Here is a 26,402-nt window from a genome sequence, read left to right as displayed (position 1 = left end):
AGTCATTCTCTTATGCCCATGAAAGCCTGTGCTTTGCTCAAACATCCAGATAACATTTCAGCACATCATGTCTTGCATCCAACATGCAACACTGAGGTGTTCTTCTACTTGTGCCAATGTCCTCCGTCCTTTGGAAATGCTTGGCAGTGCCATCTGTGGAGCAATACTTATCTCACCACTAAATCACGTGTCACAATTATGTCAAAGTGTCTGATCAACACAGGTCATGCACATACACACACACGAGCACACACACACACACACACACACACACACACACACACACACACACACACACACACACACACACACACACACACACACACACACACACACACACACACACACACACACACACACACACACACACACACACACACACACACACACACACACACACCCTGAGAGAAGGGCTTCTACTATGTAATGTTGCAAATAAAAAACTCTTACAGTTATGCACTTCCGTTTATTACGTTAAAGAAGGTATGGATGTTTAACAAATTAATACTGAGCACGAGTCAAATGTTGTTGTTTTTTCTTTTTAAATGCAATATTGTCCACAGTACACAGTTAATTTCTCAGAGGATTTTATTGCGTATAGTGGACAGTGTGCCTGCAATGCTCTGGGCTGCCACCTGCCAATCTATTCATAGTATTTTCAGAATTCAATGAAAGAATGTTGATGCAATATGTTCTTATTTACAATGAGTTGAGAAGAGTGTGTCTGTACATTTGTGTAATAGTTTATTATACATATTTCATTAAATTCAGTGGTTTAAAGTGCACCCAAGCCTTTTGCAAGGTTAGTGTCGTTGCTCAATTAGGTTATATGTCCTTGATCAGTAATTTCCAGTGTGATCTGGCAGCTGGTAAGGCTGGTTGAGAAACTGTTCCCTGGTAAGTTGAACAAGGCCACGCATTGTGCAACCTCCCACCCTCTATCTGTTCTTTCTATCACTGACCCAAAAAGGATATCGATGCTGGTGGGTTGTTCAGGAAATGGAAAAAAGTTACATGAATCAAATGTAGTTATTATTTAGTCAAAAACTTTTGTTAATACTTTTCATTGGTTCAATATTTATAAAACCCACAGACAGACTTAACCACTTTCAACTTGGCATCCATATTTTGGGCATATTTTAGGATGAAAAGTTTACTTTTAGTTTTCAAGATAAAAACGGCTATTTTTGCTACTTTTTGCAACACTGTCATATGACAAAGTATTGGGCATTCATTGATGAAAAAACCTAAAAAGATGAAATATGGAGGTACAATATTTTTGCCCAACAGCGAGGATATAAGCATCATATACATCTTTACCGTTCAGAATTCTATGTGGGTCTGTGAGTGTGTGTATTGTGACAGAGTAACACTGGTCATATTGTCTTTAAAGAGGAATGTTGCCGGTATTTAACGTGAATCCTATCATTCTATTGTGAGTAGGGCCTATGTGACATAACACTTCCCAATGCATGGTGCGTGTTGCGAGCTCATGCTGGAGAACCGCCTGCATCCTATGTAAGATAACGTGCTTCGATTAGTTTTACATAAGCTGGAGTGATTTTCCAGTGTGAGCTCTTGACAAAAAAACACATTGGGACGTGTTGTGTCTTCCTCACAATAGAACAATAGGATTCACATTAAATACAGCAGAAGTTTCCCCTTAAAAAAACAACCAAATGCTGACGAACTTAATTTGCAGCCTACGGCTGCACATTTATGATAATCCTGATTATATGACTTAATATTATATTGCAATCCATTGATTGCGATATAATCACCTCTGTGATTTTATTATTCCTCTGTGAGCATGATGGACTGGGAGATGGGTTGTGAAATGTTATATTAAACTTTGGTGAGGAGACGAGGGCAAGGTGCAAGAGCTGACCAAATACAGTGTTTGAATTACAGTAATTGGCAAGTTTCACTATTACATAATTGTACAGCCTCTCAATGAAACATACACTGATTTAAAATGTTAATAAGGCACTTTAAAAAAGTTCTGGCTACCACGCCAAGGTGATGAAATGAGGAAGTAAATGCCTGTGGTTTTGATCACAGGCATGTCGTTGGTACCCAGTAAAATACTCATGTGCATGTTCATTTATCCATTTCTAACTCTAAAAGTGTAAAAATGGAACCAAACTCTCCGTAAAATTGTGGTAACACTGAGGGTTTTACTGTGTGGGACGGTGTTCATAAAAAGCCAGTTGAGAGAGAGTGAGTAACCCCCTCTTCTTTCTTTTCTTTCTCTTTCTGGAAACATGGTACACGGAAACACGATGGAGCTTGCACAAAAACAAATTTCACCCACTGTTTTACACCCGTTTTAAACCTGTGATGTGACAATAAAGATGGTTCTGATTCTAACCTTCAGTGAGCAGCGAGGGACTCAGGCCTCGGTCCAGCATCTGCCACACCTCCCTCAGTGACCCCTCCGTGGCCACAGACGACAGCAGAGGACCAGACGGGCTGGAGGGAGGATGTGACCCCACATCCAGATGTGGGGAGCCCTGTGATTGGCTGAGCAGGGGAGGAGTGTTCTCTTTGCTTCTGAAATGCTGAAGAAGTGGAAGAAGAGGACAAAAGGGCGACGAGAGGTTGAGCGACTCCTTTCGCTCAACTTCACCAATTACAGTTTTATGTAACGACGTAACGACTTAATTATCTAGAAACGTATCAAGAAAAACAAGAATTGAATACTCTGGATTCCAAACAATGTGTCTGCATATACGTATGTTTATTTTCACAAATGCACAATATGCCAATAAAATGTCCACCTCTATGGACAATACAACTTCTGAATCTGAATGGCCATATTATCCAGTGTGACTCGAGTGGCTACATTGGGAATATACTGTTAATGTGTTTCTCTTAACAGTCCATTCTGTGTGTTATATATTAATAACTTTGAAAACCACAAATAAAGTTGGCACATAACTATTGACAAGTGCTACAGAATCTATTGCTGTATTGTCTGGTCTCTCCATGATGAGTGCTGACTGAACGGCTTAGCTTTGGAGGTGCTAGCAGTGTTTTCAGGTAATCAATTATTTAGAACCGCACTGTTACCTCATGCCTGGCTGTGTCTTGGTGCCCCTGGCCCCAAGGGTTGGCGGCCCCGTTTTCCCCCCAGCCTCTGCCATCAGTCGTGGAGAGGAGCGTCCCTGGCCCCTGCTCTCTCTGAGCGTACTGCAGCTCCTAAGGGGCAGATAAAAAATTTGCTCAACCAACTGCCCCCTCTGCTGGTCAAACAGAGAAATGCACGACATCAGAATGGTGACTGTGGTCACTTGAGAGTTGATTACCGCACCTACACTGGGCGCTCAGTGCCAGGGAGAACAATGAGATATGGATATCAGTTATGTGGGAAACATAGAGGGATAGATAGAAAGGGGTTGAGCACAGTTACCTGTGTGGTGAGCCGGTACTGCAGCTGTTCCAGAGCAGAGAGACGACCCTGCTGGTCATCGGGTCTGCCTCCGCAGGAGTCTCTCTCTGGCTCCGTTGACTTGGTTGGTGTGACTGAGAGGGAACATAAGTCGTAATGAAGATGGGAGAAACACGTGTAGGTTTGTTGTTGAGGCATGGGCAATGTTAGTTCATACGCATTACGCATTGACACATTAAGCTCCCAGCTCCGTTACCTGACAACTTGAGCGTATCACACAACCTATTTTACATTTAATTAGCTTAACACTTGCGCTCACTTGCTACAATGTTGCTACAACTGGGAAATATTCTTTATGACGGTACGCCAAAGGGATCAGTTGTCTCTAGAACATCTTTGTCTGTATGTATCCCCCTCAAGCTCAAATATGGAGCATGTCATTAAATATTAATAGTTCCACAAGGTGCTCACAAACTGAGCACAGTAACTTGCTATCCATAACTACAGATTGCACAGTGAAGCCATGTCGTTATTAGACCCTGTCTTATTTTCTTGGCAGGGGATTTTTTTTAAACAATTATTAAAATGTTGTATCAGCCTTGTGCCTACCTACAGCCACATAACAGCAGTGCTCCCTCTTGAATGTTATTGCTTAAACATAACTATGCACGCTACAGTGCATTGTGAATTTGTTTAAATATGGTGATATGGTGTATGAACAGCATTTGTGTTTGCAGTTGGGAGTGCTTATCTTCTCTTAGTGTGTGAACTCTGTTAACTCTTCTCTAATCCCCCGGGCCAGCGGGGACCCAGGATCAGGGCAGCAGCGTGAAATAGCAACACACCACAATACAGAGGAGATCCCACACTTCCTGTCTGTGTCAACACTGCCTGGCCAATCAAAACACAGCTGCACTTCCTGATTATACTGTTCATAAGTCAAACACAGCAAGCTGTGTCTAGCATGCTCTAGATGTGATCACTAAGGGTGTACTGTGTATGACCGAAGCATGATTTTAATAATAATGTAATGAATGATAACAATTTATTCTATAATTATCATCAAAACCAATTTTTGTTTTACTTTACGGCAGAGAGGAACACAGGTTCTGAACCAGGAATCAAACCCGGAACATTGTTAGAGCTGAGCGGTAATGTGGCCGATGCATTATCTGGCCACATTACCGTATAGGCTCTGTGCATAACGCCCGGGTGTCCAGAAGGTGGCATACCCGTCTCCTGTTCCGGTTCAGTTTCACATTGCTTCATTTGATTGGGTCAGCATCAGCAGATTGAACTGGAAACACGTGACATCGTCATGTGTCATATGTCATAGCTTATAAGTAAGCTATGACATCGAGTCTATGTCACAGCTTACTTATATATCACCGTGTTATGTTTTTACAACCATTGCATCATGATATCATACAGTGAAGCCTCACATGGCTTTAGCTTCACAGCAAAGACCTAGTCAGCTTCTTTTGGTTATACTGGTCTGCTTGCGGGTAATAATAATAATAATAGCTTGAATTTATATAGCGCCTTTCATGAACCCAAGGACGCTTTAAATCAAAAACAATGAACAACCAACAAACAAACAACAAACAAACATCCAAGATGGCACCTCCCACTCCCCTTCTTGCAGTGCGTGGCTCAGATGGTACCACATTGCTCCGTGGGCCACCACACTGCGAGGAGAGTTCCTCCTTCCAGAGGGACAGCAGACAGAGCAGACACGTGACCTTCAGCAAAGACGGCTCCTTATTTGGATGGTGCAACGGAGACAAGGTGAACGTGGCGAAGGCGTCAGACGGGTCAGTCGTTTCAACCTTTGACCTGCCTAAAACAGCCCTTCTCGAGTTCTCCCCGCTCAATACCGTCCTTGTCACCTGGCAGCCATACCAGGGGGAGCCTAATCTTCAGTTGTGGGACCTGCACACAGGTAGCAACCTGAAGGCTCTTTATCAGAAGAAGGTTGATTCATGGTGTCCCGGTTGGTCAGATGATGAGAAGATTGCCGTTCGGAGCGTTAACAATGAACTGCACTTCTTCGAGGACAATGACTTCAACACCATCGCCAACAAGCTTCACATGCAGAAGGTGTCAGACTTTGCTATGTCACCGGGAGGACTGCCCTGTAAGGTGGCGGTGTATGTTCCAGGTGTTAAGGGCTCCCCGTCCTTCGTGCGTCTCTATCAGTACCCCAATTTTGGAGGCCCCTCTGCTGCCCTGGCCAACAAGAGCTTCTTTAAAGGAGACAGAGTGTCCATGCTGTGGAATAAAAAAGCATCAGCGGTGTTGGTTTCAACGAGCACTGAGGTCGATAAGACTGGTTCATCGTACTACGGAGAACAGGGTCTACACTACCTGGCGGTTAATGGAGAGAGTGTTGTGGTCCAACTGCCCAAGAACGGTCCTATATATGACGTGGCGTGGAGTCCTAACTCTACAGAGTTCTGTGTGGTTTATGGTTTCATGCCTGCCAAGGCCACCATCTTTAACCTCAAATGTGAACCTGTGTTTGACTTCGGCACTGGACCCAGAAACGCAGCCTACTACAGTCCTCAGGGTCATATCTTGGTGTTAGCTGGTTTCGGGAACCTGAGAGGACAGATGGAGGTTTGGGACGTCAAGACATACAAGCGGGTTTCTAAGCCCCAGGCCCCAGACTGCACCTTCTTCTCATGGTGCCCAGACGGCGAGCACGTTGTCACGGCAACCTGTGCGCCGCGGTTGCGTGTTGATAACGGCTACCGGATCTGGCACTACTCCGGCTCCGTTCTCTACCGGCAGGACACCCCAGCAGGTGCGGAGTTGTGGCAGGTTCTGTGGCAGTCCTTCCCAGATGGCGCGTTCCCCGAGCGGCCGGTCAGGTACCAAGCGGCCCCCAGTGACCTGGGCAGCACGCAGGCCAAACCAGCACAGGCCTACAGACCACCAGCGCTACGCAACAAACCAGTCACTGCCAGCTCCAAACTGCACGAGGAGGAGCCCCCTCAGAACATGCGCGGTGGAGCGTCTGGCGAAAAGACGCCTTCTAAAGCTGCTCTGAAGAACCAGAAGAAACGAGAGGCCAGGAACGCTGCTAGACAGGAGACAAAGCTAGAAGCCCCAGAGCCCCTCTCTAAACTCGCCCCCGCCGCCACAAACAACCGATCAGCATCCACTGGTGACCCGGAGAGGGACAAGAAGATTAAGAACTTAAAGAAGAAGCTGAGAGCCATTGAAGAGTTGAAGGAGTTGCAGGTGTCTGGTAAAACCCTGCAGAAAAACCAGGTTGAGAAGATGCGGAAGGTGGATCTGCTGTTGAAGGAGTTGAAGGAGCTGGATTTAGGAGACTAGACTCCTCTCTGCCCCTGAATCACTAGAACACCACAGGTATAGGTGTATACTTTTGCATACTGTTATTGGTGGTGCTTCTATTGTTATTTCTTACCTTTGTATTCCCATATCCGACAGTACTTTCCTTACGCTGTATCTCTTAACTGCAGTGCAGCCTCTGGGTGACTGAAATTCAATAAAAGTTATCTATCTATATCTATCTTGAACCCGCACCTTCCTCCTGCACGAACACCGCCACACGTGGTCTCTAATTTGGGGCTTCATGGGTAGAGCAAGACGCTCACATCACCAGCTGGGCTGCATGGCAAGTAGAACCCCTAACACAGGAAGTGTTGGTGCTTTTCTTTTTATTAAATTGTTTTCATTTAAAAGAAATGTACATATACAAAATAAATGGAAAGGTAATTGAAATAACACGGCCCCCTCACGCATTAGAAGGACAATATCAGTCACCAGAACCAAGGACGTGTGTTTTCAATTAATTCAACATGGTGGGTTTATATAGGAAGGGGCCGTGTCTGATCAAATTCATATAAAATATGTAAATATTGAATGGTTTGATGAGAACAATACAAATGAAAAAATGAGCACAAGGTGGCACCAAAAAGCGCTACAAGGATACTGTGAAATACTCCTTGAAATTGACCTGAAACACTAGGAACACCAAGCCCTGGAGAAGAACAGTTCAGGAAGGTGCAGTCATCTGTGAGAGCAGGAGAAGCTCCTGTGCAATGTTGAAAGGGCAGCAGTCTACATCCTCTCTGACCTATCCAGTGTGCCGAAGAATATTCCTACCGCCTGATTAGTGTATTATTGGCGTATTATTAGAGTAGCATTTGTTTGACCACAAATGCTAAGAATGTTGCTTAGACAGATGCTAAGTTTGATGTTTACCTGGTATCCTAGTTTTAAGCACTAAATTATTTTCTTTGCACTCTACTTATTTACCGTCGTCTTTTGACTAGGGTTCATGCAATCTAGTCAGATTTCACTCTTGTAAGTCGCGATGGATAAATGCCTAAAATGTAAATTGCTAGTCAGTAAGTAGGCTACATGGTTATTTTACCCTGTAGTCCAGCAGCGTTGAGTTGTGCACGGAGACGGTTGCCCATCTCGATCAGCTGCTGCTTGTCCCTCGTCAGACGGGCGATACAGCGAGCTGCCTGCTTCAGCTTGGACTGCAGAAGAGGGGCGCTTAGTTTAGCGCCCTGGACGTCCCCCATGAGGCCACCGAGCTTTAGGCCTGAGGCCAGCAGCTGCTGTCGTAGGTGAAGGTTCTGCTCTTGGACCTGTCGCACCATATCACTCTGTTGGAGTGGAGAGAAAGCCACAGATGACTGTAGACAAAAAAACATGTTCAACCCAACTTCAAAACTATTTACATTAATTGGGTGCTGAATACTTAAAAGATATGAAATAAATAAAGTCCAGGACGGCACTGTAATTATTAAACAATACTGGAGTCCTGGACTTTGTGAATGACACATCAGCCTACACTTACGTATATGTTATGATATCTGCTGCTAAATGTGATGTCTCACCTGCACAAAAAGCCCCACTTTATTTCTATTATGACCATGCACCTTATTTATAAATTATTTTACATAATTTGATATTGTGTTATCTGGCTTTGTTTCCCTTGTTTCTTTATCTATCTTTACCCTTATAACTCACCCACTCTTTTACACCTGTAAACTTTGAAGTTGAAGTTGACAACAAGATACAGAGCAGTTTCAAAATACCTGTTCACAAACAATGGGCTCCCGTCTGCTGGCTATGTCCAACTTCAGTGCTGACACCTGTGGTTAAACAAATAAATAGTGTGGATGATTTCACTCTGTTATCGCCATAAAAGTTAAAACAAGATCCCTAGACTGGATAAGACGGTTTGATTAGATTCAATGCCAATCATCATTGATAAAACTGTTAATAATTGGTCCTACTCCTGGCAAACATCCTACCGGTATATTAAAATTGCAGTGGACGTAACATCCGGACTTGCGAGGCGCACCGTTGCTCCAATCTGCACCAACCTTGGCACAAATACTATTCAGGTGTCTGCCATGAGAATAGTCACACCAGGGGCCACGTGTGGCTCCCAGAGGCCAAATTATGCCCCCCCCCCACCCAGGAGCCACAAGCACACTGTTGCTCCAAAGCGCACCAAACTTGGCACAAACATTGTTCAGGAGTCTGCCGTGTGAATAGTCACTCCCAAAAAATGTAAAATTGCACGCATGGGGCGCAGTGTTTAACACTTAAAATGGCCATAACTCAATGATCATTGCTCTGATAAGCGCAACATAGGACTGGATTTTCAGGCCGGGCCTGAAAATCCGGGTCATTCAAAGAAGCTGCTGCTGTAAGAAAAATACGTGTTTGAACTTGAAGTTACCTGGTTTCCCAGGGCAACCGTCTCCAGGTTGTTGAGAACGTTTCCTTTGTGATACTCGTCCTTCTCTTTGCGTACTTCCTCCAGCTCCATCTCCATTACGACAAGCCGCCGGCGTAGGCCCGCCTCCTCGGAGCCCCACGTTCTTTTCTGATTGGCCAGCTCCAGACGTAGCTCCTCCCCTTCCAACTGTTTAGCATGGCACTGAGGAGATGGAGGAGGAATGGATCGGAGAGATGAGAGAGGGAGTTATAAATACAGAGGGAAATGGAGTGCAATTTGAGAATGCTAACTATAGTAACTATATATCATACTGTAGGTGAGGTGAGTTGGGATCATGATTGCTTTAAAGTTGCTCAACCCAGTGTATAGCTCGTCAGCTTACGCTAGTTTAGTCGATCTAGTGCACATTGGTACCTGTTGTGTGAGTTGAGAGAGGGCATACTCCAAGTGGGCTACTCTAACCGCCTGCTTCTTCAGACCAGCAGCGTTGGCCACTTTCTCCACACGCAATCCGCCTGATCAGTTGCACACGTACAAAAAGGACAACTTAAGATCAAGTTATTATCACAACATTTTGTTTAAGTTCAACTATTGCTTGCACCTAGCCAGTGGTGTAAAGTAACTAAGTACATTTACTCAAGTACTGTACTTAAGTACAATTTTGAGGTACTTTTACTTTACTGGAGCATTTCCAATTGTCTATACTTTTACTTCTACTCCACTACATCTCAGAGGCAAATATTGTACTTTTACTCCACTATTATTTGAACACTTTAGTTACTAGTTACTTTGCAGATACAAATTATTATATTATAAAACACACATTAAACACTTTAGCCCTATTTTATACATAGGCTATTTGAAAATAGCCGATCTACAAGCTCACAACGCGTTGCGATGCGACTTGTTGTGAGCTTGTAGATCCGCTATTTGCAAACATTTTAGTACTTTTACTTTTGGTACTTTAAGTATATTTTGATGCCAATGCTTTTGTACTTTTACTCAATTAACATTTTGAACACAGGCCTTTTACTTGTAACAGAGTATTTTCATGTTGTGGTATTGCTACTTTTACTTAAGTAAAACATTTGAGTACTTTTTTCCACCACTGCACCTAGCCAGCAAGCTAGGAAGTGTCTAGAATTATTTTTTCCCCGAATTGTTTACATTTTGTGTCATAAATGAGATACAACAATTAGACTTTATCTACCAATTGTCTCATTGAGTGAGCGGATGTGGTTCTGCATGTATGCATTGTCTGGAGACACAGGGGCCAGTGCCACTGCAGGCACGGCTGTAACTGTGGGATGCAGGGGTCCTGTGGCGCCCTCTAGCTTCTCCTCCAGATGCCTGCATCGAGCCTTCAGCTCAGAGACCTCTTGCTCCAGAGCCTGTGTGTATTCTGATGTACCTGTAGCCCCGCAGCAGAGCAGATAGCATTATACAACAATACAGAGTTATTCTGAGCGAGACAATTCTGAAATTTGTAGACGAATGAATCACTCACTTCATGGTCAACCTAATTGAAATGTTCTTGCCTATCGCTCCTAAACACACGCACGCATGCACACACACACACACACACACACACACACACACACACACACACACACACACACACACACACACACACACACACACACACACACACACACACACACACACACACACACACACACACACACACACACACACACACACACACACACACACACACACACACACACACACAGAGTCCCCTACACCTACTGTATGTATGACGTCAGAGGGTCAGCCACAGTGTGGCCCTGGAGAGTTTATGGGGTTCAGTGCCTTGCTCAAGGGCGATTGTGAAGAGTTGGTGCTGTACACTAGATGTAGTACCTAGCAGTCACCGATTTTACAGCTGGAATACACCCTGCTGTCAGTACTGGGAATCGAACCAGCAACCTCTGGTCGACCTCTTCACATCACGGGCAAACTAAACCTGACCAGAGACATGTGTGCAGCCGGCGATTGGAATATCAAACAATGTCAGGCAGCTGGACCTAACCATCAATTAGGAGCTCTAACAGGTATGTAGAAATTGTATTATATGATTATATTCTCTGCTGCCCCCTGCCTCCAGGACATGACACTCAGTGTATACACACACATACACATTTGCACTCAAAGCCCCACAATGGAAATAAGCTCTTGAGCTTCTTTGTGTTCTATCTTTTTTGACAGATATGTAGAAATACATTGTCATTTATATGAATTTCTGTCAAAAATCAATGTCAATCAATCAATCAAAACTCAAATACACGGTAGTACGTTGAAGGATAGAGGAATCATATTTGTAAAAAAGGTGATTTAAAAAAATTAATAAAAGGCCATCACTATTCACACACCTGTTGGTCTGCTTCCAGAGTAGTTGTCAGCAGGCTGGACAGGGGTCTGGCTTGATGGTCCAGTAGTTATCTGTGCAGTGGTGGCGAGAAGAGCAGGGGCACCTGGGGGCAGAGGATGCTGTGGAGGAGAGGCCTGGGGTTGGCATTGGGGCTGGTTAAGACTCTCCATGCCTTTTCTCATTTGGGCCACCACAGCTCTCAGACTGGCATTCTGCTGCTGCAGCCGACTGATCTCCTCAGACGCCAGATCCCCTGGACTTAGTCTGGAACCCTGCGGGTAGATGGGAACAGACAGAGAGGTACAGTAGGAATGTTACAGTACGATTGAAGAACCAGTCAGATTGAAAAAGGAGTGCTCGTTTTCTTCGAGTTCACCTCCCGCGTTCCCCCCCGCGGCGGGGAGCGCGCTCGGCAACGCTCGGCACGGCGACTCGCTCGCTTTAGCGCGCTCGGCGGTGCCTCAAGTGGCTCAAGTCACCTTCAGGCGGCGTGCCTCCGACGGTGAAACCGAGTGCACCTTCTTCAATCTGACGCCTCAGAGCTGATGCAGTTTGCTACCCTGACCAGTAGATGGAGACTGAAACCCAGCAGTTTTGACGGCATCCCAGCATGAACTTGAGGAGAGCACATGCAGTATCCTGGAGTTAAACTCATCACTATCCACCTGTTTCCTAGGCTGTGTGTTTTCCACTTCCTGTCGATTTCATTGGATATCATTGGTCTAGGGACACAGCCTAGGAAACAGGTGAATAGACTAGAGTAACGACTCGTCTGTTGGAGGCAGTTTCTTAATTGAATACCAGTATGAGGAAAATCTTGATTATACTGTAAATGTATGTACCAATTACTTTTTTTCCACATTGTAAAAAAAAGAAAGAAAAGAAAATGCCTTCAATGGGAATAAACAGTGCCCCTCCAAAATATTAGGGCTGTACTTTAATTTGTTGACAATCAAATGTGTTGATTTAATCAATGAATCTGTAAAATTGTGCTGAATACAATCATGCAGAGACCTGCCTTTTAAGGTTTGTTTGAGGTTTGAGAACTGAACATTCTGATGTTGATTTCACAATGGCTACAGGCTAAAGTTTACAAGAGATGTGCATGAACAAAAGCATTTAAAAAAAGACTAATAAACTAACAAAATTGTGAATGACTAAGACCAAACCGACTAATGAATTGATTAATTGACTATGAGACAGCCCTACAAAATATATACATGTTCTAATACTGGTCGGTGGACTGGAAATGAATGCTCATGAAAGACTCCCTCAGAAATCAACATGACATTCACTGACCTTGGCAGGTCACACATGGCTGTAAACGTCTGATGTATTGCGTGGCCCTCTGCCAGACGCTAGCCTGGGTGTTCAGTTTCAGATATACCGCCTACCCACATATGTGATGTCAGCTTGGTCCAACTCTTATAAAACCTCCATAATGATAACTAAAACACAATCAAATGTATTTAAGGGATTCCTGCTTTTTCTGGAAGCAAACAGTGGAGAGAGAGACAGGGAACAGGCAAAGAGAAGGGACGACATGAATAATGAAAAATCTTAATTTTTTTACCAGAATCCTGTGATTCTATCTATATGAAAATCTGGCATATGACTTCTCAATGCATTCTGTGTGTTGAGAGGTCGCTACATAAAATGTACGCTCACTCTCTTTGAGCCTATGTAAAACAACTATCCCAATTTAAGCCAGTGTTGCAGGATCATTTATTTGGAATACCAAACCAAACTGATCTTGCTGCTCAAAAGCACCTCCCAGTCCTGTTCCAGCGATGATTTTGGACTGAAGGGGAGGGTGGCATAGGGCAAGTGGCATGGCATTAAGCCTAAGTACATTGAGCATTGACTGTTTGTATGTTCAATGTTGTGAAAATGGAGCCTGAAGACCAAAGTCTGTAAAACACATTTCTACACCTTTCAAGGTTCAAAGTAGAACAGACTTTGATAAGAATTGTTGTGACCAACATCACCAGTAAACATTACATTACACAGTGAATTTGACTGAGAAATCGAAGCACTATAGCTTACGAGTGTGCGTTCACCGTTCACAACACTGTTACATCACAGCTGTGTGGTGAGACCCCTATATTTAGTAACACTCTTTATCTGGCATACTGTATCTACGGTATATCTCCCAGACGAGAAGTGACCAGGCAGGCAGCCCAGCGATTTACAGCGTACAGTATATTGCACTGCAGGCAAACGTCCACATGCAACTCTCAGAAAAAGCCACGGCTGATTGAGGAGGGTCATCAAGTTTTACAAGATGATATGATGATATGACATTTTAGTGTTGAATGCTGTTTGTTTGTTTGTCTGTATATTTACTTCTTAAAACATTTTAAACAGTCATCAAATGAACCACTTAAACACTAAGTTTCTCTAAATTATTTAAACAATATCAGATCTACAAACTCTAGACGCATAAAAGAGTGTTGAAAATATGGCCCAAAATTGGGATGCCAGGGTTGATTAACCAGTGTTTTAAACATATTACTATCACTTTACTAGTATGGACAATTAATAGTTGTTTGCTTTACATTTGGATATTTGCCACTCAGCTTATTTTTAGAGTACATCTAGCTTGTGCAGGTCTTTCCCTGTAGGTGCCACAGAGCTCACAGGGGGAACATGATTTTCAGACACCAAGCCAAGCTGAAAGGCCATCATACCACTGTGGACACTCAAGAAAAGGCCAACTCCTAAAACAGGATGGGACCAAATACTCTCTGGAAGACATGCAAGGGTATCAACTGGCATAGGAAATACAACACTCCATGTGATAGGAATTGTGTGAGGTATGAGTACTCTCTCATTGTACTCTCTAGCCAATATACTGTATGTGTGTGTGTTAAGAGATTGGATTAGCCTGGCCCTGTAATAGCATTTGTTCCGAAAAAACACAGATGCGGAATTACAGAAAATCGTGTTCTAACCACACGTGAATATATTGTAAACATGCTGTAAGCGTAAAATGGTGTCTTATAAACCCATGAGGGTTGGGCACTTGTGTGCAGGACACGGAAATACAATTATCTATCTATCTATCTATAGCCGCATGGAGAATTATCAATAGAATAAAAAGGGGTGATCTGAAGATCCAATTAAATACTTGTACACATCAAAAAGTATGAAATTGTTTTATCATCCAACAAATGAGTATATTGTTTAATCTCGTAGGAAATCGCATTTGTGTCTAAGACAGAGGGGCCAAGCACATTAACTGTAACTTGCACTCTGAAGCTGTTTAGGAAATTTAATTTACAGATTCTCTTGAATGAAATTGTGTAAATATCACATGGCTTCAACTCCGAGCTAAAAACAGGTCATCATCAAGTACCTTGAACTGAACTTTAAAACAGTGCAGGACAAATGGCAGTGTTCTTAATCTCAAACGAGCACCCAAACACACTGAAACCTATCTATCTGCCAGTAAGCAGTCACAGAAGCTTCATGAGAATGTCAGCATCGACGTCACAGCCTTGATAATTACATCAGATCCGGTCTTAGCGGATTAGAGATTGCAAAACAGGAAGCACAGAGGGAGTCGACAGGACTTGACGGGGGTAATATCATATTGGGGTTATGAACTTCAGTTCACATACTGTAGCTTCATTTTGTAGTCTATGGTGAGTTATGGTCCTTTTCTAGGTAAAGTAATACCACTTCAAATGATGATCTCTGGTAAATAACTGAAAATAACCCCGACAACTTTTTCCCCATCTTGGTATGGTAGCAGGCATGTCCTCTGAAATGGCAACATTGTGACATTACTGTACGATTTACTGTGCAGAAACGTTGACGCACAAACAGGTCATTTGTCAAGGCTTCAATCAGTGATGTGGGCCAGTATAAGGTCAAATAGATGAGGTGTGTGAAAGTGATATACCTGATTTGTTCTCAGTTGCGCGCCAGTGTCACGCACTGAAATGAGCAGACAAGCTCACTCCGACGCGTTGTGAGTTTGTACATTTGCTATTTTCAGTGCACGACACGTGCGCATAACAAAGTATAACTCGAGCTATAGGGGCACACATGTCTACGAGTCGGTGGTCCCCGGTCTCCCTTGACAGTCTATTTTAAGACCCACTAAATGTTGAACATTAATGTCTAATTAGAGAGTATTCAGTATCGGTCAGGCATGCCAGAGTAGTCGCCCCTCGCCCCCTCCCTGACAGCGGGCTGGGCTGGGAGTCCTGCTGGCTTTGGAATAGCTGTGTAATGCTAGCCACCACCGGGGGTTGAAAGGTTAACACGTGTGTCTTCAGATCGTGTAAGAAAAACAAACTGAAGATCTCCACACACCCGTGTTTAACAACTCGACTTACTATTTTTAGAAGAGGGGGTCGGTGGACAAATACATATTAATCTGGGTTTCCTTCACACGGAAATGTTTGAGAACCACTGGTTTAAACAACATTCATGAAACAAGCCTAAATAAGCAACTACACTTTAGAAACAAGCCCAAAAAAACGCAACCCTCAACTACCTACAGTATATCTACAAACGACCATTCAGAAAAAACAAAGCCCAAAGTCGCTTATAATGAGCAGACATGGCAACAATACTTCAGAGCGTGGAGCGATGCAGAGAGAGAGGGTTCGTCACTCTCTGACCCTTTGCTTGACCCTGTGAGTTCTCACCTGTAGCGCCTGGTCTCTCTCTGTGGTGACGGAGCGCAGTAAGACCGCCAGGTCCCGCATCTCCCTGTCTCGCTCCTTCAGCTCTGCCTGAGCCTGACAGAGAGAGAGAGACAGACACAGTGTGTGAAGTATGACTTTGTTTATCCCATTATGACCTTAGGCAGATTCTGCAAATGCCTTCTAAAAAATATTGTACCAAGGACCCCCCAAAATGATTATGTATTTGGCCGCGGACCCCGATCTGATAATGTTTTGTGCCAGGGACCCTCAGAAGAGAAGATTTGTGTAAAAGATTTCTAAATCATAAAAAAAAAAAAAAAAACACTTTCAAGATTTAAAAAAAAATAGCAGATGTACAAGCTCCCAGCTTGTATATCTGCTATAGAACTACTGTTCCAAACCACTGTTTTAAATCCTAAGAGTTTTCTGAAGAACCCATGTTGCTATATAGCTAAAATCTAAAATGACACAGATGCTTTCCCGGTTTTAATGGGTTAAATTGAAACGTGACATGGTTACTGGTCATTTAACCACTTATGCCCTATATTCTTTGTCGTATGAATAATAGAGAAAATAGCCTATTTGCAAGCTCAGAACACGTGGCGATGCTTTATGAGCTTGTAGATATGGTATTTTAGCATTTAAAAACAATATTGGAGTTGGAGTGTCATTTTGTTATCAATAACTGTATTTCTGTGGACACAACCAACAGCTCATTAAAAACACTGGATTTGAACGCCCACGTACCGCTCACCCCCTCCCTCTCACCAAAGTCTACCACATTTCCTGGTTGTTGAGATGCATTCACATCAGGCATGATACAAATATTTATTTGAGTGATTTGATATTATGTCAATGTGAATGGTCCTGATATGTGAGGAGTCCAATCTGTTCCTATTCACACATACATTTGCCAGAGAAGCTTGCCGCTTACACTGGGAAGGTGAGAATGCACAGGCAAGACAGCCCCAGACTAGAAATGTTGCGATGATTATATAAGATGATGTTTGGCAACATATGTGATGTCTATTGTTTGTCTTTTTGTTTTATGTGTTTTGTTTTTGAAAGCTTAATAAAATTTAAGTGGAAAAAAAAAAAGAAATGTTGCGATGAGATGCAAGAGGTGCCAACACCAACTCGGGACTCTTGAATCGCTGCCCTCCACACCCTCCTGTCTAGCATCAGGGCCTTGAGCCCTACAGTGTTGTTAGCTCCGCTGTCGTGCCGCAGTGCATCTACGTAGAAATATGTATGTATTACAGTACTAGAAATGTCCTTAGACAAATGAAAACCTGAAAAAGTACCAAAAGTCATGGGACTGTGTCTTTAAGATTCATTTATTCGTTTTTTTTGGTAGACTGCTGAGGAATTAGGTTCCTCCAAAATTCAGAGCATACAGTATTTAAAAGTGATATTGAACGTTGGTAGAACCTTGGGTTGCATAGAAGAGTAAGTCCAAATATTAAGATTCTCCATGAGTGAAGAACTGCTGTATTGTTTTTCCTCTCTCCACTCCACTCTCATTAGTGTCAGTCCTTTTTCTCTGTCGCCTCTTTAACCCTCCTGGTAAACTTACGGCGCCACCAGGCACTCGCTGTCCGATGCAATATATTGATAATCTGGCCCAGATCGTTAATTAATGTAATGAACTTCAATGTTGAGTCTCTCAGCAATGTCATCTACCATGATGTGTGTGTGTTGAATTCGGATGGATTTTAATTGCAACCATTGTGGGCATGTTGCAAACCTGCCTATGTAGGTCAATCTATATACTATCTAATGTGCTCTTTAAATAGCAGGGCAATACTGTGCTGGGTGACTGCGCTGGACAGTACACCAGGTCAGAGATGGTCAACGGGCACAATCACTTTCTGACTTTGCTCACTCTTAATAGGATAGAAATACACCAACAATTTACCTAACCAGCACAATATTTTTTTTAAAGGTGGGTGCACAGATATATACATTTGCTACTCACACAACATGAGCACTGTGCATGAAAACAACAACAACTGCACCTGTAAACTAGCAATAACAATTGAACTGCGCTTTGCGCCATATTTGGCTGGGTGTAAGACATGGCCTACAACTAGAGAGTACAGTTCACAATGTTACACTGTTTCCGCAAAGAAGCTGCATCTACTGTATGAGAAGCCCACCTGGTCCCTGGCCTGGGTGAGGCCCTGTATTAACTGTTCACTGGCCAGGTAATGTTCAGCCTTGGCGTCCTCACAGCGTCTCTGCCACTCCAGTTCCACCTGGACACGCCTCTGGTCCAGGGCCTTCTCTCTGTCCACACCTGCACTCAGCTGCTGCTTGTACCTGGACGTCCCAACACAACAGAATAATGTCATACTGTGCAGTGTTCAAATAGCACACAAACACAAACAAGCATTCGCCACAACAAAGATCTTGTGATGGCACAAACCATGGTTTCCTTCAGGGAGGATGCTTTCCTTTCCTCCCCTCCCCTCCCCTCCCCTCACCTCTCAACATCCTCTCTGCTCCTCTCCAGTTCTGTCCTGAGTTTGGTCTCTCTCTCCTGCAGGGCCAGCAGCTCCGTATCCTTGACAACAGTCTCCTTGGACGCCTGATGGATATACTTGTCCCAACCACTGCGCGTTGTCTCCACCTCTGTGTGAAGTCTTTCAAAAACACACACACACACACACACACACACACACACACACACACACACACACACACACACACACACACACACACACACAAGACTTACACAAGCAGTCTCTCGATGAACAAGGTTACATAATCCCAGCTGCCACTCTGCCCACACATGCACACACACACACACACACACACACACACACACTGCAAACCAATCTCACCTCTCTATCCTCTCATCCCTCTGTACCAGGGCCTGGCGGTGCTCTCCCTGTACCCTGCGTGTCTGTGCAGCCACAGTCTCCAGATCGTTCTGCAGTTTAGCGATGTGCTCCTCTGCCTTCTGCAGCTGCGCCGTGTGCGCCCGGCACTGGGCTTCCAGCTGGCCGTCACGTTGCCTCAGAGCGCGGTCCAGTTCCTCGTGTCTAACACGGGCAGACAGACGGACAGACAGACAAACAGGTGACGAGAACGTGCAAAATGACACGTTTATTATTATGAGGCCCGATTTATACTTTGTTGTACAATGGTGCCTCACACCGAATATAGATGGATCAGCTATTTCCGGTGTCACCGCCATACAGTGGAGTGTAAATTAGGCATTAAACTCCTTGGCCGTGGGGTGATTAGAAAGAGTTTTATAAATCAGAAATGTTTGTCTCACTTTTTTATGTGATTGTCCTCCTCTTTCTTCAGCTTGCTCTGCATCTTTGCCAGATTGTCCTCAAGCTCCTTTATCCTGAGAGAATGTGCACGCAACACGTTGATGCTTGTGCTTGTGTTGAATACATACATGCATGGCACACACATGTATATTATGTACACAAACAGAGACAGAGAGAGATGGTCCTGTACCTATTGTCCTTAACAGCTGTCATGTCTCTGATCTCCCAGGCTTGTTGCTGGAGCTGGGCTTTTGTCTGTTGGCAGAGCTCCTCTGAGGCCTGCAGGGCCTCTACAGCCTGGAGCTGTGCCTGGGAGTGAACCTCTGTCTCCTTAGACAGCAGCTTCACCTGGAAAGTACACACACACACACACACACACACACACACACACACACACAACACGCTGTTGTGAAACAGCCAAATTGGTCAACTGTTTTCCCCCCTCAATTTGTGCTTTTGAATATCATTTCTCTCTTCCGTGCAGAATGCAAGTGGCAGTAGATCTATGTGGCATTTCTGAAAATAACTAATTCCTGAGACATTTGTGTTAGTGAAGTTATCCCTAAACCTAGCTCTAATACAAATAAGTATATGAAAATATTGCTATAGCTTCGCAATGGTTAAAACAAAACAAAAAAGTGGTTTATTGAAAGCATGACTGTTAAGATAATTTTATTGTTTTATTATTGGGCTTTTAACATTTGTTTTAGTTATGCTTTGTGTGTGTGTTTATGTCTGCACAGTTTCAGTGCACACACACACACACACACACACACACACACACACACACACACACACACACACACACACACACACACACACACACACACACACACACACACACACACACACACACACACACACACACACACACACACACACACACACACAATTTCTGAATTGATTTCAGTTTCAGTGCAGACATACAGTATAAAGGCTGTATACTCGCCAAGGCCACATAATGGAGTGGAAAAAGCGTTATGTGTGACATGCCCACATGTCTTGTTGTCACTTCACACCCACTCAACTGCCTGGCAGAGCTAACCACAAACCACACACGCTACACTCAATAGAAAAGTAGTTCAGTAAAAAGGGACAGAATTGCATATCTCAAAATTGTTATTAGCCCAGCTAATTAATCAACATTAACAATGTACACAATGAAATGACATTTCCTGCCAGCAACTTGAGCACATTTTGTAGTCCAAAATTGGCATGACTGATCATGTGAGGATATCTTTGCAGGCTTGAACCAGTTCATAAACTTTTCCCTCAAATGTATTCATCTGGAGACACAGCATTTGATTGAGAAATCGTATCCAATCAGAATGGATTCTGAAAAATCTAACTGCATCTTGTTACCATGACTCCAGAGAGAATGTGAACCAATTTGTGTGTCTTTTGGACAAAATCTGTAGGGGTAGTAACAGAAAGTATTTGGAAGCATAAAAATGGCAGAAAAGCATGGCCTAAATGGAAAGTTCCGTCATGATCCAAGGAATCCAAAGAAAAACAATTGTGATCATACGACTTATAAAGTTTAAGAGTTATAGGCCAAAATGTGAAGCGTCCTGTTATAGTGCCACCATGAAGCTGATTTGAAAAGGTTGTGATGGAGGTTCTTCCTTGGCCTACTGGGAGTGAGCGTGTAAAGTTTCACGCCGATCGTTCCAGAGGGGCACGAGATTAGCTGCTCACAGACACACGGAATCACAGGGGCGAAAACATAATCCCCGCCCTCAGCCGTTCCAGCCTTGTGGCACAATAAAGGAAAATACAAGTATGAGATACAGTACATAGAAACACATGCAGTAATGTACATACAGTACACATGCAAATAGGGACAGACACACTAGCTCACCCTAAGCTCGTGAGACAGCACCACAGCGCGCATCTCATCCATCCTCAGGTTGAACTCATGTTCCTGCAGTCGCAGCTCATTGTCAAAGTCTGCTCTCATTTCCTGGTTACAAAAGACATGGGACAAGTCTGGAGATCAAACCCACAACAGCAACAAAAGAGTAAGGCTGTTGTGGGCTGTCTCTTAAATTTGTGGGTTGAACATTAATAAAGTAAGTGTTAAACTATAACAATTCAAATAAATTAATGCATATAGCAGCTTCAAATTAAACGTTGCCTCTTTTTGATACTGACAGATAAATGGCGACATATAATCTATGTGTTGCAGATGGGACAAACATCTATCTGCTTGACCCTAACCTTCAGATTTTCATTTGAAACATTTAGGTTGCTGATGCACTTATCCAGAGAAAAAGGCAGAGACACAAAATGACCACAACATTATTATATGGAGAGCAACAAATGAGACAGTGCTTATGACAATGAACACTTTAAAGGTTCTATGACATTCATTTTCACTTTATTTTATTTTTTATGTTTTTTTGGGGGTTTTATGACCTCAATTACACCCAAAAAATCTGAACTTTGAACATTCAGTGGATTTTCTGTGGTCTGGGGTTTTCTGAATAATTAGGCTGAAAAGTAGTCTGAGCTTGGCCCTTCGGCAGTGAGGTCACAGCCGATTAATCCCGCCCACTCTCCTCCTCGCCCCTCCCCTCCCCTATCCTTTCCTTTGGGGGGGCGGAGCAGAGGCGATGATTGACAGGCAAAATCCCTCACCAGCGACACCCGCAGGCAAAGATTTCCTTTTTCATTGCAGTTGAAAAGGCTTTAGAAATGTGAGAGAAAAACACCTGCCATGGATCAATGGAGTGGATTTTTTTGTTAAAACTTTCTATACACGTTTGAAGGACCATGACAAAGACTTGTAATGTGTGGTAAAACTGAACGTCATGAAACCTTTAAATGAAAAAGGACAAGATATTAAGTTACTAACGTGACTGGCACAGGATTTGGCCGTGCATGGATCACATGATAAAACAGGAGATTCCAGAGTCTGAGCCAACACTAGCAGACAAGCATCATTCCACCCCATTCATCACTACCGGATTCAGCACCTACTCCCATTACTGAGACACGAGAGGATTTGTGGGATCCTCCCTCACATACACAGATTTATTTATATCCAGTATGTCTGTAGAGTTGGCCTATTATTGAACCTACAGTAATGGTCATTCAGTCTCTCCAGATCCAGTGGTCTTCTGTCTGGGTTCATTCTAAAGGTCTCTGTCAGTGACAGGCTGTCCGTTATTTTAGTCCCTGCTGACTGGAGGGCACCGAAGGTCGAAAAAACAAGAGGGGTTGTTGCGAGAGCAAATACACAGTAAAATCCCTAGTGTTACTTTAGCGTTAATTAACTCTATAAAAATGTATTACTCAAAATCACTATTACTCAAATCTTTGCTTCTGGAGGTCCCTAGAACAAAATATTTTGAGATGGAGCGGGGGGGGGGGGGGGATACATAGTGTATCATTTTGGGGGTCCTTGACATGAAAAAGTTTGAGCACCACCGATATAGAAACATATGTTTTTTCAGAAAACTGTTGAGATTTAGAAAACTTTTTTTTTTCATCTGCCTCAGGTCTTAATGGGTTAACAGATGAGGAGGAGAATAGAAAAACTTGTCTGTCTTTATACTTTTAATAGAGCAGGAAGATCAATTTATATTGAACAACATATTGATTGAACAATCCATTTGAGGGGAAAATACTGTATACACTGTTACTGTACCACATTTTCCTTAGCTTTGATTTCACTTGCATTGATTTAATATGTATAAATGTAATTTGCTTCCTGCCCTGTGCCTACTTAAGGAGCCATGTCAGCTGTGATCTGTTTGTCTAAGCACACCCTGAAGAAGACTGTGCGAGGTTCAAACCATTTTTTTATTTGTTCTGATATGCCCTTAAAATAAAGGCTTCTTAAAACTGATTTCCCTGCTCTGTGTAAGTGCGCCTAAAGACAGCTACGTTTGGTTCTTCTCTGTTTGTCCATTTCTGTATGTATCTCTACATGGGCATTGAGCACCGTATGGCTTCACTGGAGTTTACAAATGTCTAATAATTTAGAGCACTTTATACCTCTATATACACTCACTCTATTAACAGCGCCTTTGCCCTGTCATATATCTGTCCATGTATACATGCGAGTGCATTTTTAAAGGTATGGTAAACAGTACAGAGAATGAATGTTCTTATTTAGTATACTGCTAACTTAATTTTTGTTTCAGTTTTGGCAATCATATTAAACACTTTTTTTTCTGGGTTGTCTACCAGTTCAAGATTATATCAAAACTTTTTTTATTGAAAAGGTTACACAGTATGACTTCACATAAAATAATAAAGCAGTTGTTTCTTACAAAGTTGGCAGCAAACAGCCTTTATCTTTATCGATATGTTTGTCATAATTTAGAGGGTAAAAGTGCTTTGGTTTTGAAATGATTAGCATCAGCACCATGGCATGACTCATTAGTTTCTTCATTTTGACATTAGCAGTGAGAATAACAATAACAGTGTAATTGTAATGCATTGCCAGTCCTGCAGTTGCCTGGGTTTCACACTACATTCCCTTTAAGGGCAATAAAATTGCCATCAAGAGAGTGTGTGTGTGTGTGTGTGTGTGTGTGTGTGTGTGTGTGTGTGTGTGTGTGTGTGTGTGTGTGTGTGTGTGTGTGTGTGTGTGTGTGTGTGTGTGTGTGTGTGTGCCGCGCGTGCGTGTAATGTCTTGTATGGCCATCCATCAAGACCCTTCTAATATGTGTGTGCGTGTGTGTGTGTGTGTTCATTAAGTACCTGTCTCTGCAGGGCCAGCTCCCCTTCCAGCTCCAGTATCCGACGTTGAAGGTCCCGCTTCATCTGCTCGTACTCCTCCCTTTTTTTCTGAATGTCCCCAGCTGTAGAGCTAACACACACACACACACACACACACACACACACACACACACACACACACACACACACACACACACACACACACACACACACACACACACACACACACACACACACACACTCTCCAGGTCAACAGCAACTTCAACTTATGTGATCTTATTTCAGTAACATTAGACACTGACAAATGTCTAATGAACTTAGAGGGTATATCACCTGGGGTATTTCTGGCCCATTATCCACCACATATTTTGGGCAGTAAAATAAACAATACATTCTAATTCTCTGTGTGGACAATAGGCTACATCATCATACAAATGATTTGTCAAGCAAGAAATTGACTTTTCACAGGCCTTTCTGTATTTGTCTCTCCTTTCAGCTCCACCCTTTTCTTCCTGGGAACTGTGGTTGATAACGTAACATCAATATAGCTGCTCACCCACCTCCTCACAGACCACCTGACTTCTTGTTAACAACAGTGGTAGTCTTGGGGCAGATGGAGAGCAAAACAAACAAATTGATTCTTAAAAAATAAATAAAGACCAATCGCTATTTGTGCAACTGACAAGTACGTATTCTTTCTCTAACAGGTCAGATTATACAGTATATTCTTTCTCTGCCAGGCCAGCGTAACAACAAAAAAAGGAAAGAAAATAAAACTCTTTCATAACCTGCCGTATTCACTGATGTGGACTGTAGTCACAGGGTGTTTCTGGGATGAATCAAAACTAAAGTTTTTTTGGCTTGTATTTTGACAGGCCATGACTGCAGGCCACATCAGTGATTACAGAGGCAGGCCAACAGGAAATTGGCCATCTCCTGATGGCCAATCCGGGCCTGGTCGTACGACGGAGTATAAATTAAGCACTTACTCCTGCTTGCTTTGTGGTTGAAAATAGAACTTTCATCCTTAATTCCATTCTCCCCCCCAGTAAAGCAATCCACAGAAGAGCAACAAGGAGACAAAGCGATGGAGCGAGAAAGATACACACACTCTCACACAGTGCTTATGTAAGAGTCTATGTTAGTTCTTTGAACAAACTTGTTCTTCAACAAAATGCTACACTTGGGCGATTGGCGATTTTGGTCTGTATCAGTCTTGTGTTCTGGATCTGGCATCTAAATTACCCCTGCGGGATCAATAAAAGTCTATCTATTTACAAAAGCAAGCAACAATGTTTTTGTAATGTGACTCAACTCTGAAGATGGATACATTGTCCCGTCCCATAAAACACTGTACGACTGTACAAGGTCTCCGCACAAGCTTAATCAACTGTCCCAAAGCTGTCTCCAACCAGATTCATGGAAACTCAACACTTAATATGATGTCACCATGACCTGTGAGTATGTTTTGATTTATTGCCAGCCAGCTGAGCCAATTAATGTTATGAAGGATTATTCTGAAGCCCTATTTTTGTGCAGTACCCTTTCATTGCTCGTTATTCTGAAGAACAACATTGTGTTAAAAACGAAATTTGTCATGATAACAGATACACTGCATCAGTTGTTAACAAAGTCCTTCCGTCCACTTCCCCCACCCTGTCAACCTCTCCGGCTTCCCTTTCTTTCACTTTGTGATCCAGCCTTCCATCATTGTCGTTCTTATTAAAGCAATAAGCCCCGAGAGGCTGTAGTTACAGTTATTTTAGAACAGCTAAGGGGCGTTATTAGGCATGATGCAGAGCAGCCCTGTCCATCTCTTTCCATCACTCATCCAGTTTAGTAAACCAAACTTCACATCACATTGCCTCAGTAATACCGATGCAGTACGGTCACAGGTGTGTGATTATGGAATATATTCAGCTTCAAATGCAGCTCAGCCAATCATAATCAAGGACTGGAACTATCAATGTTATAAGCATCATTTAAGGCTCACCTCTGCAGCCTCTCCAGGTGTACTCTGTGTTCAGCAGCTCTGTGCTGGCTGTGTCTCAGCATCTCTTCCCGATCCTTGTCCTCTCTGTCTCTCTGCTCCTCCAGTTTTGCTACATGGATACGCAGCTGGCTCATCTCTTCTTCTCTGGAAATAAAGATAATATTTTGGGATTACACAAACTGCACAGCCCCCTGTGCTGCTGGCTACCTACAATGTACCTGTAATGTCCCCTGCTTCACTGTGTCTGCACTACGGATATGGATGTACAAG

The 26,402-nt window shown here is 43.2% G+C and overlaps 2 protein-coding genes across 3 annotated transcripts in view; one reads left to right on the top strand and one right to left on the bottom strand.

Annotated features, from left to right (window-relative positions):
* ccdc57 (coiled-coil domain containing 57) overlaps nucleotides 1-26,402 on the bottom strand; it is a 30,320-nt gene that overhangs the window by 2,210 nt on the left and 1,708 nt on the right. For both annotated transcript variants that reach the window (XM_080454419.1, XM_080454420.1), the window contains exons 4-21: nucleotides 26,133-26,276; nucleotides 24,161-24,269; nucleotides 21,309-21,410; nucleotides 19,638-19,795; nucleotides 19,447-19,521; nucleotides 19,007-19,207; nucleotides 18,647-18,805; nucleotides 18,320-18,482; nucleotides 16,161-16,253; nucleotides 11,501-11,771; nucleotides 10,339-10,539; nucleotides 9,543-9,643; nucleotides 9,129-9,329; nucleotides 8,476-8,532; nucleotides 7,800-8,040; nucleotides 3,413-3,525; nucleotides 3,073-3,201; nucleotides 2,372-2,561 (exon numbers count right to left, since the gene is read on the bottom strand). In XM_080454419.1, the coding sequence (XP_080310545.1) occupies nucleotides 2,372-2,561; nucleotides 3,073-3,201; nucleotides 3,413-3,525; nucleotides 7,800-8,040; nucleotides 8,476-8,532; nucleotides 9,129-9,329; nucleotides 9,543-9,643; nucleotides 10,339-10,539; nucleotides 11,501-11,771; nucleotides 16,161-16,253; nucleotides 18,320-18,482; nucleotides 18,647-18,805; nucleotides 19,007-19,207; nucleotides 19,447-19,521; nucleotides 19,638-19,795; nucleotides 21,309-21,410; nucleotides 24,161-24,269; nucleotides 26,133-26,276 (2,708 nt within the window). The remainder of the gene's footprint in view (nucleotides 1-2,371; nucleotides 2,562-3,072; nucleotides 3,202-3,412; nucleotides 3,526-7,799; nucleotides 8,041-8,475; nucleotides 8,533-9,128; nucleotides 9,330-9,542; nucleotides 9,644-10,338; nucleotides 10,540-11,500; nucleotides 11,772-16,160; nucleotides 16,254-18,319; nucleotides 18,483-18,646; nucleotides 18,806-19,006; nucleotides 19,208-19,446; nucleotides 19,522-19,637; nucleotides 19,796-21,308; nucleotides 21,411-24,160; nucleotides 24,270-26,132; nucleotides 26,277-26,402) is intronic.
* On the top strand, nucleotides 5,009-6,733 carry LOC308104344 (eukaryotic translation initiation factor 2A-like; the record flags this gene model as incomplete). Its single annotated transcript, XM_080454760.1, has 1 exon — nucleotides 5,009-6,733. One exon carries the CDS (start codon nucleotides 5,009-5,011, stop codon nucleotides 6,731-6,733), a length of 1,725 nt encoding a protein of 574 aa, XP_080310886.1.

This window comes from Gymnoscopelus braueri, assembly GCF_963280865.1.
Source record: "Gymnoscopelus braueri genome assembly, chromosome: 17".
NCBI classification, from domain to species: Eukaryota; Metazoa; Chordata; class Actinopteri; order Myctophiformes; family Myctophidae; genus Gymnoscopelus; species Gymnoscopelus braueri.
Note: the sequence above shows the minus strand (reverse complement) of the source record. Positions and strands in the feature narration are given on the sequence as shown.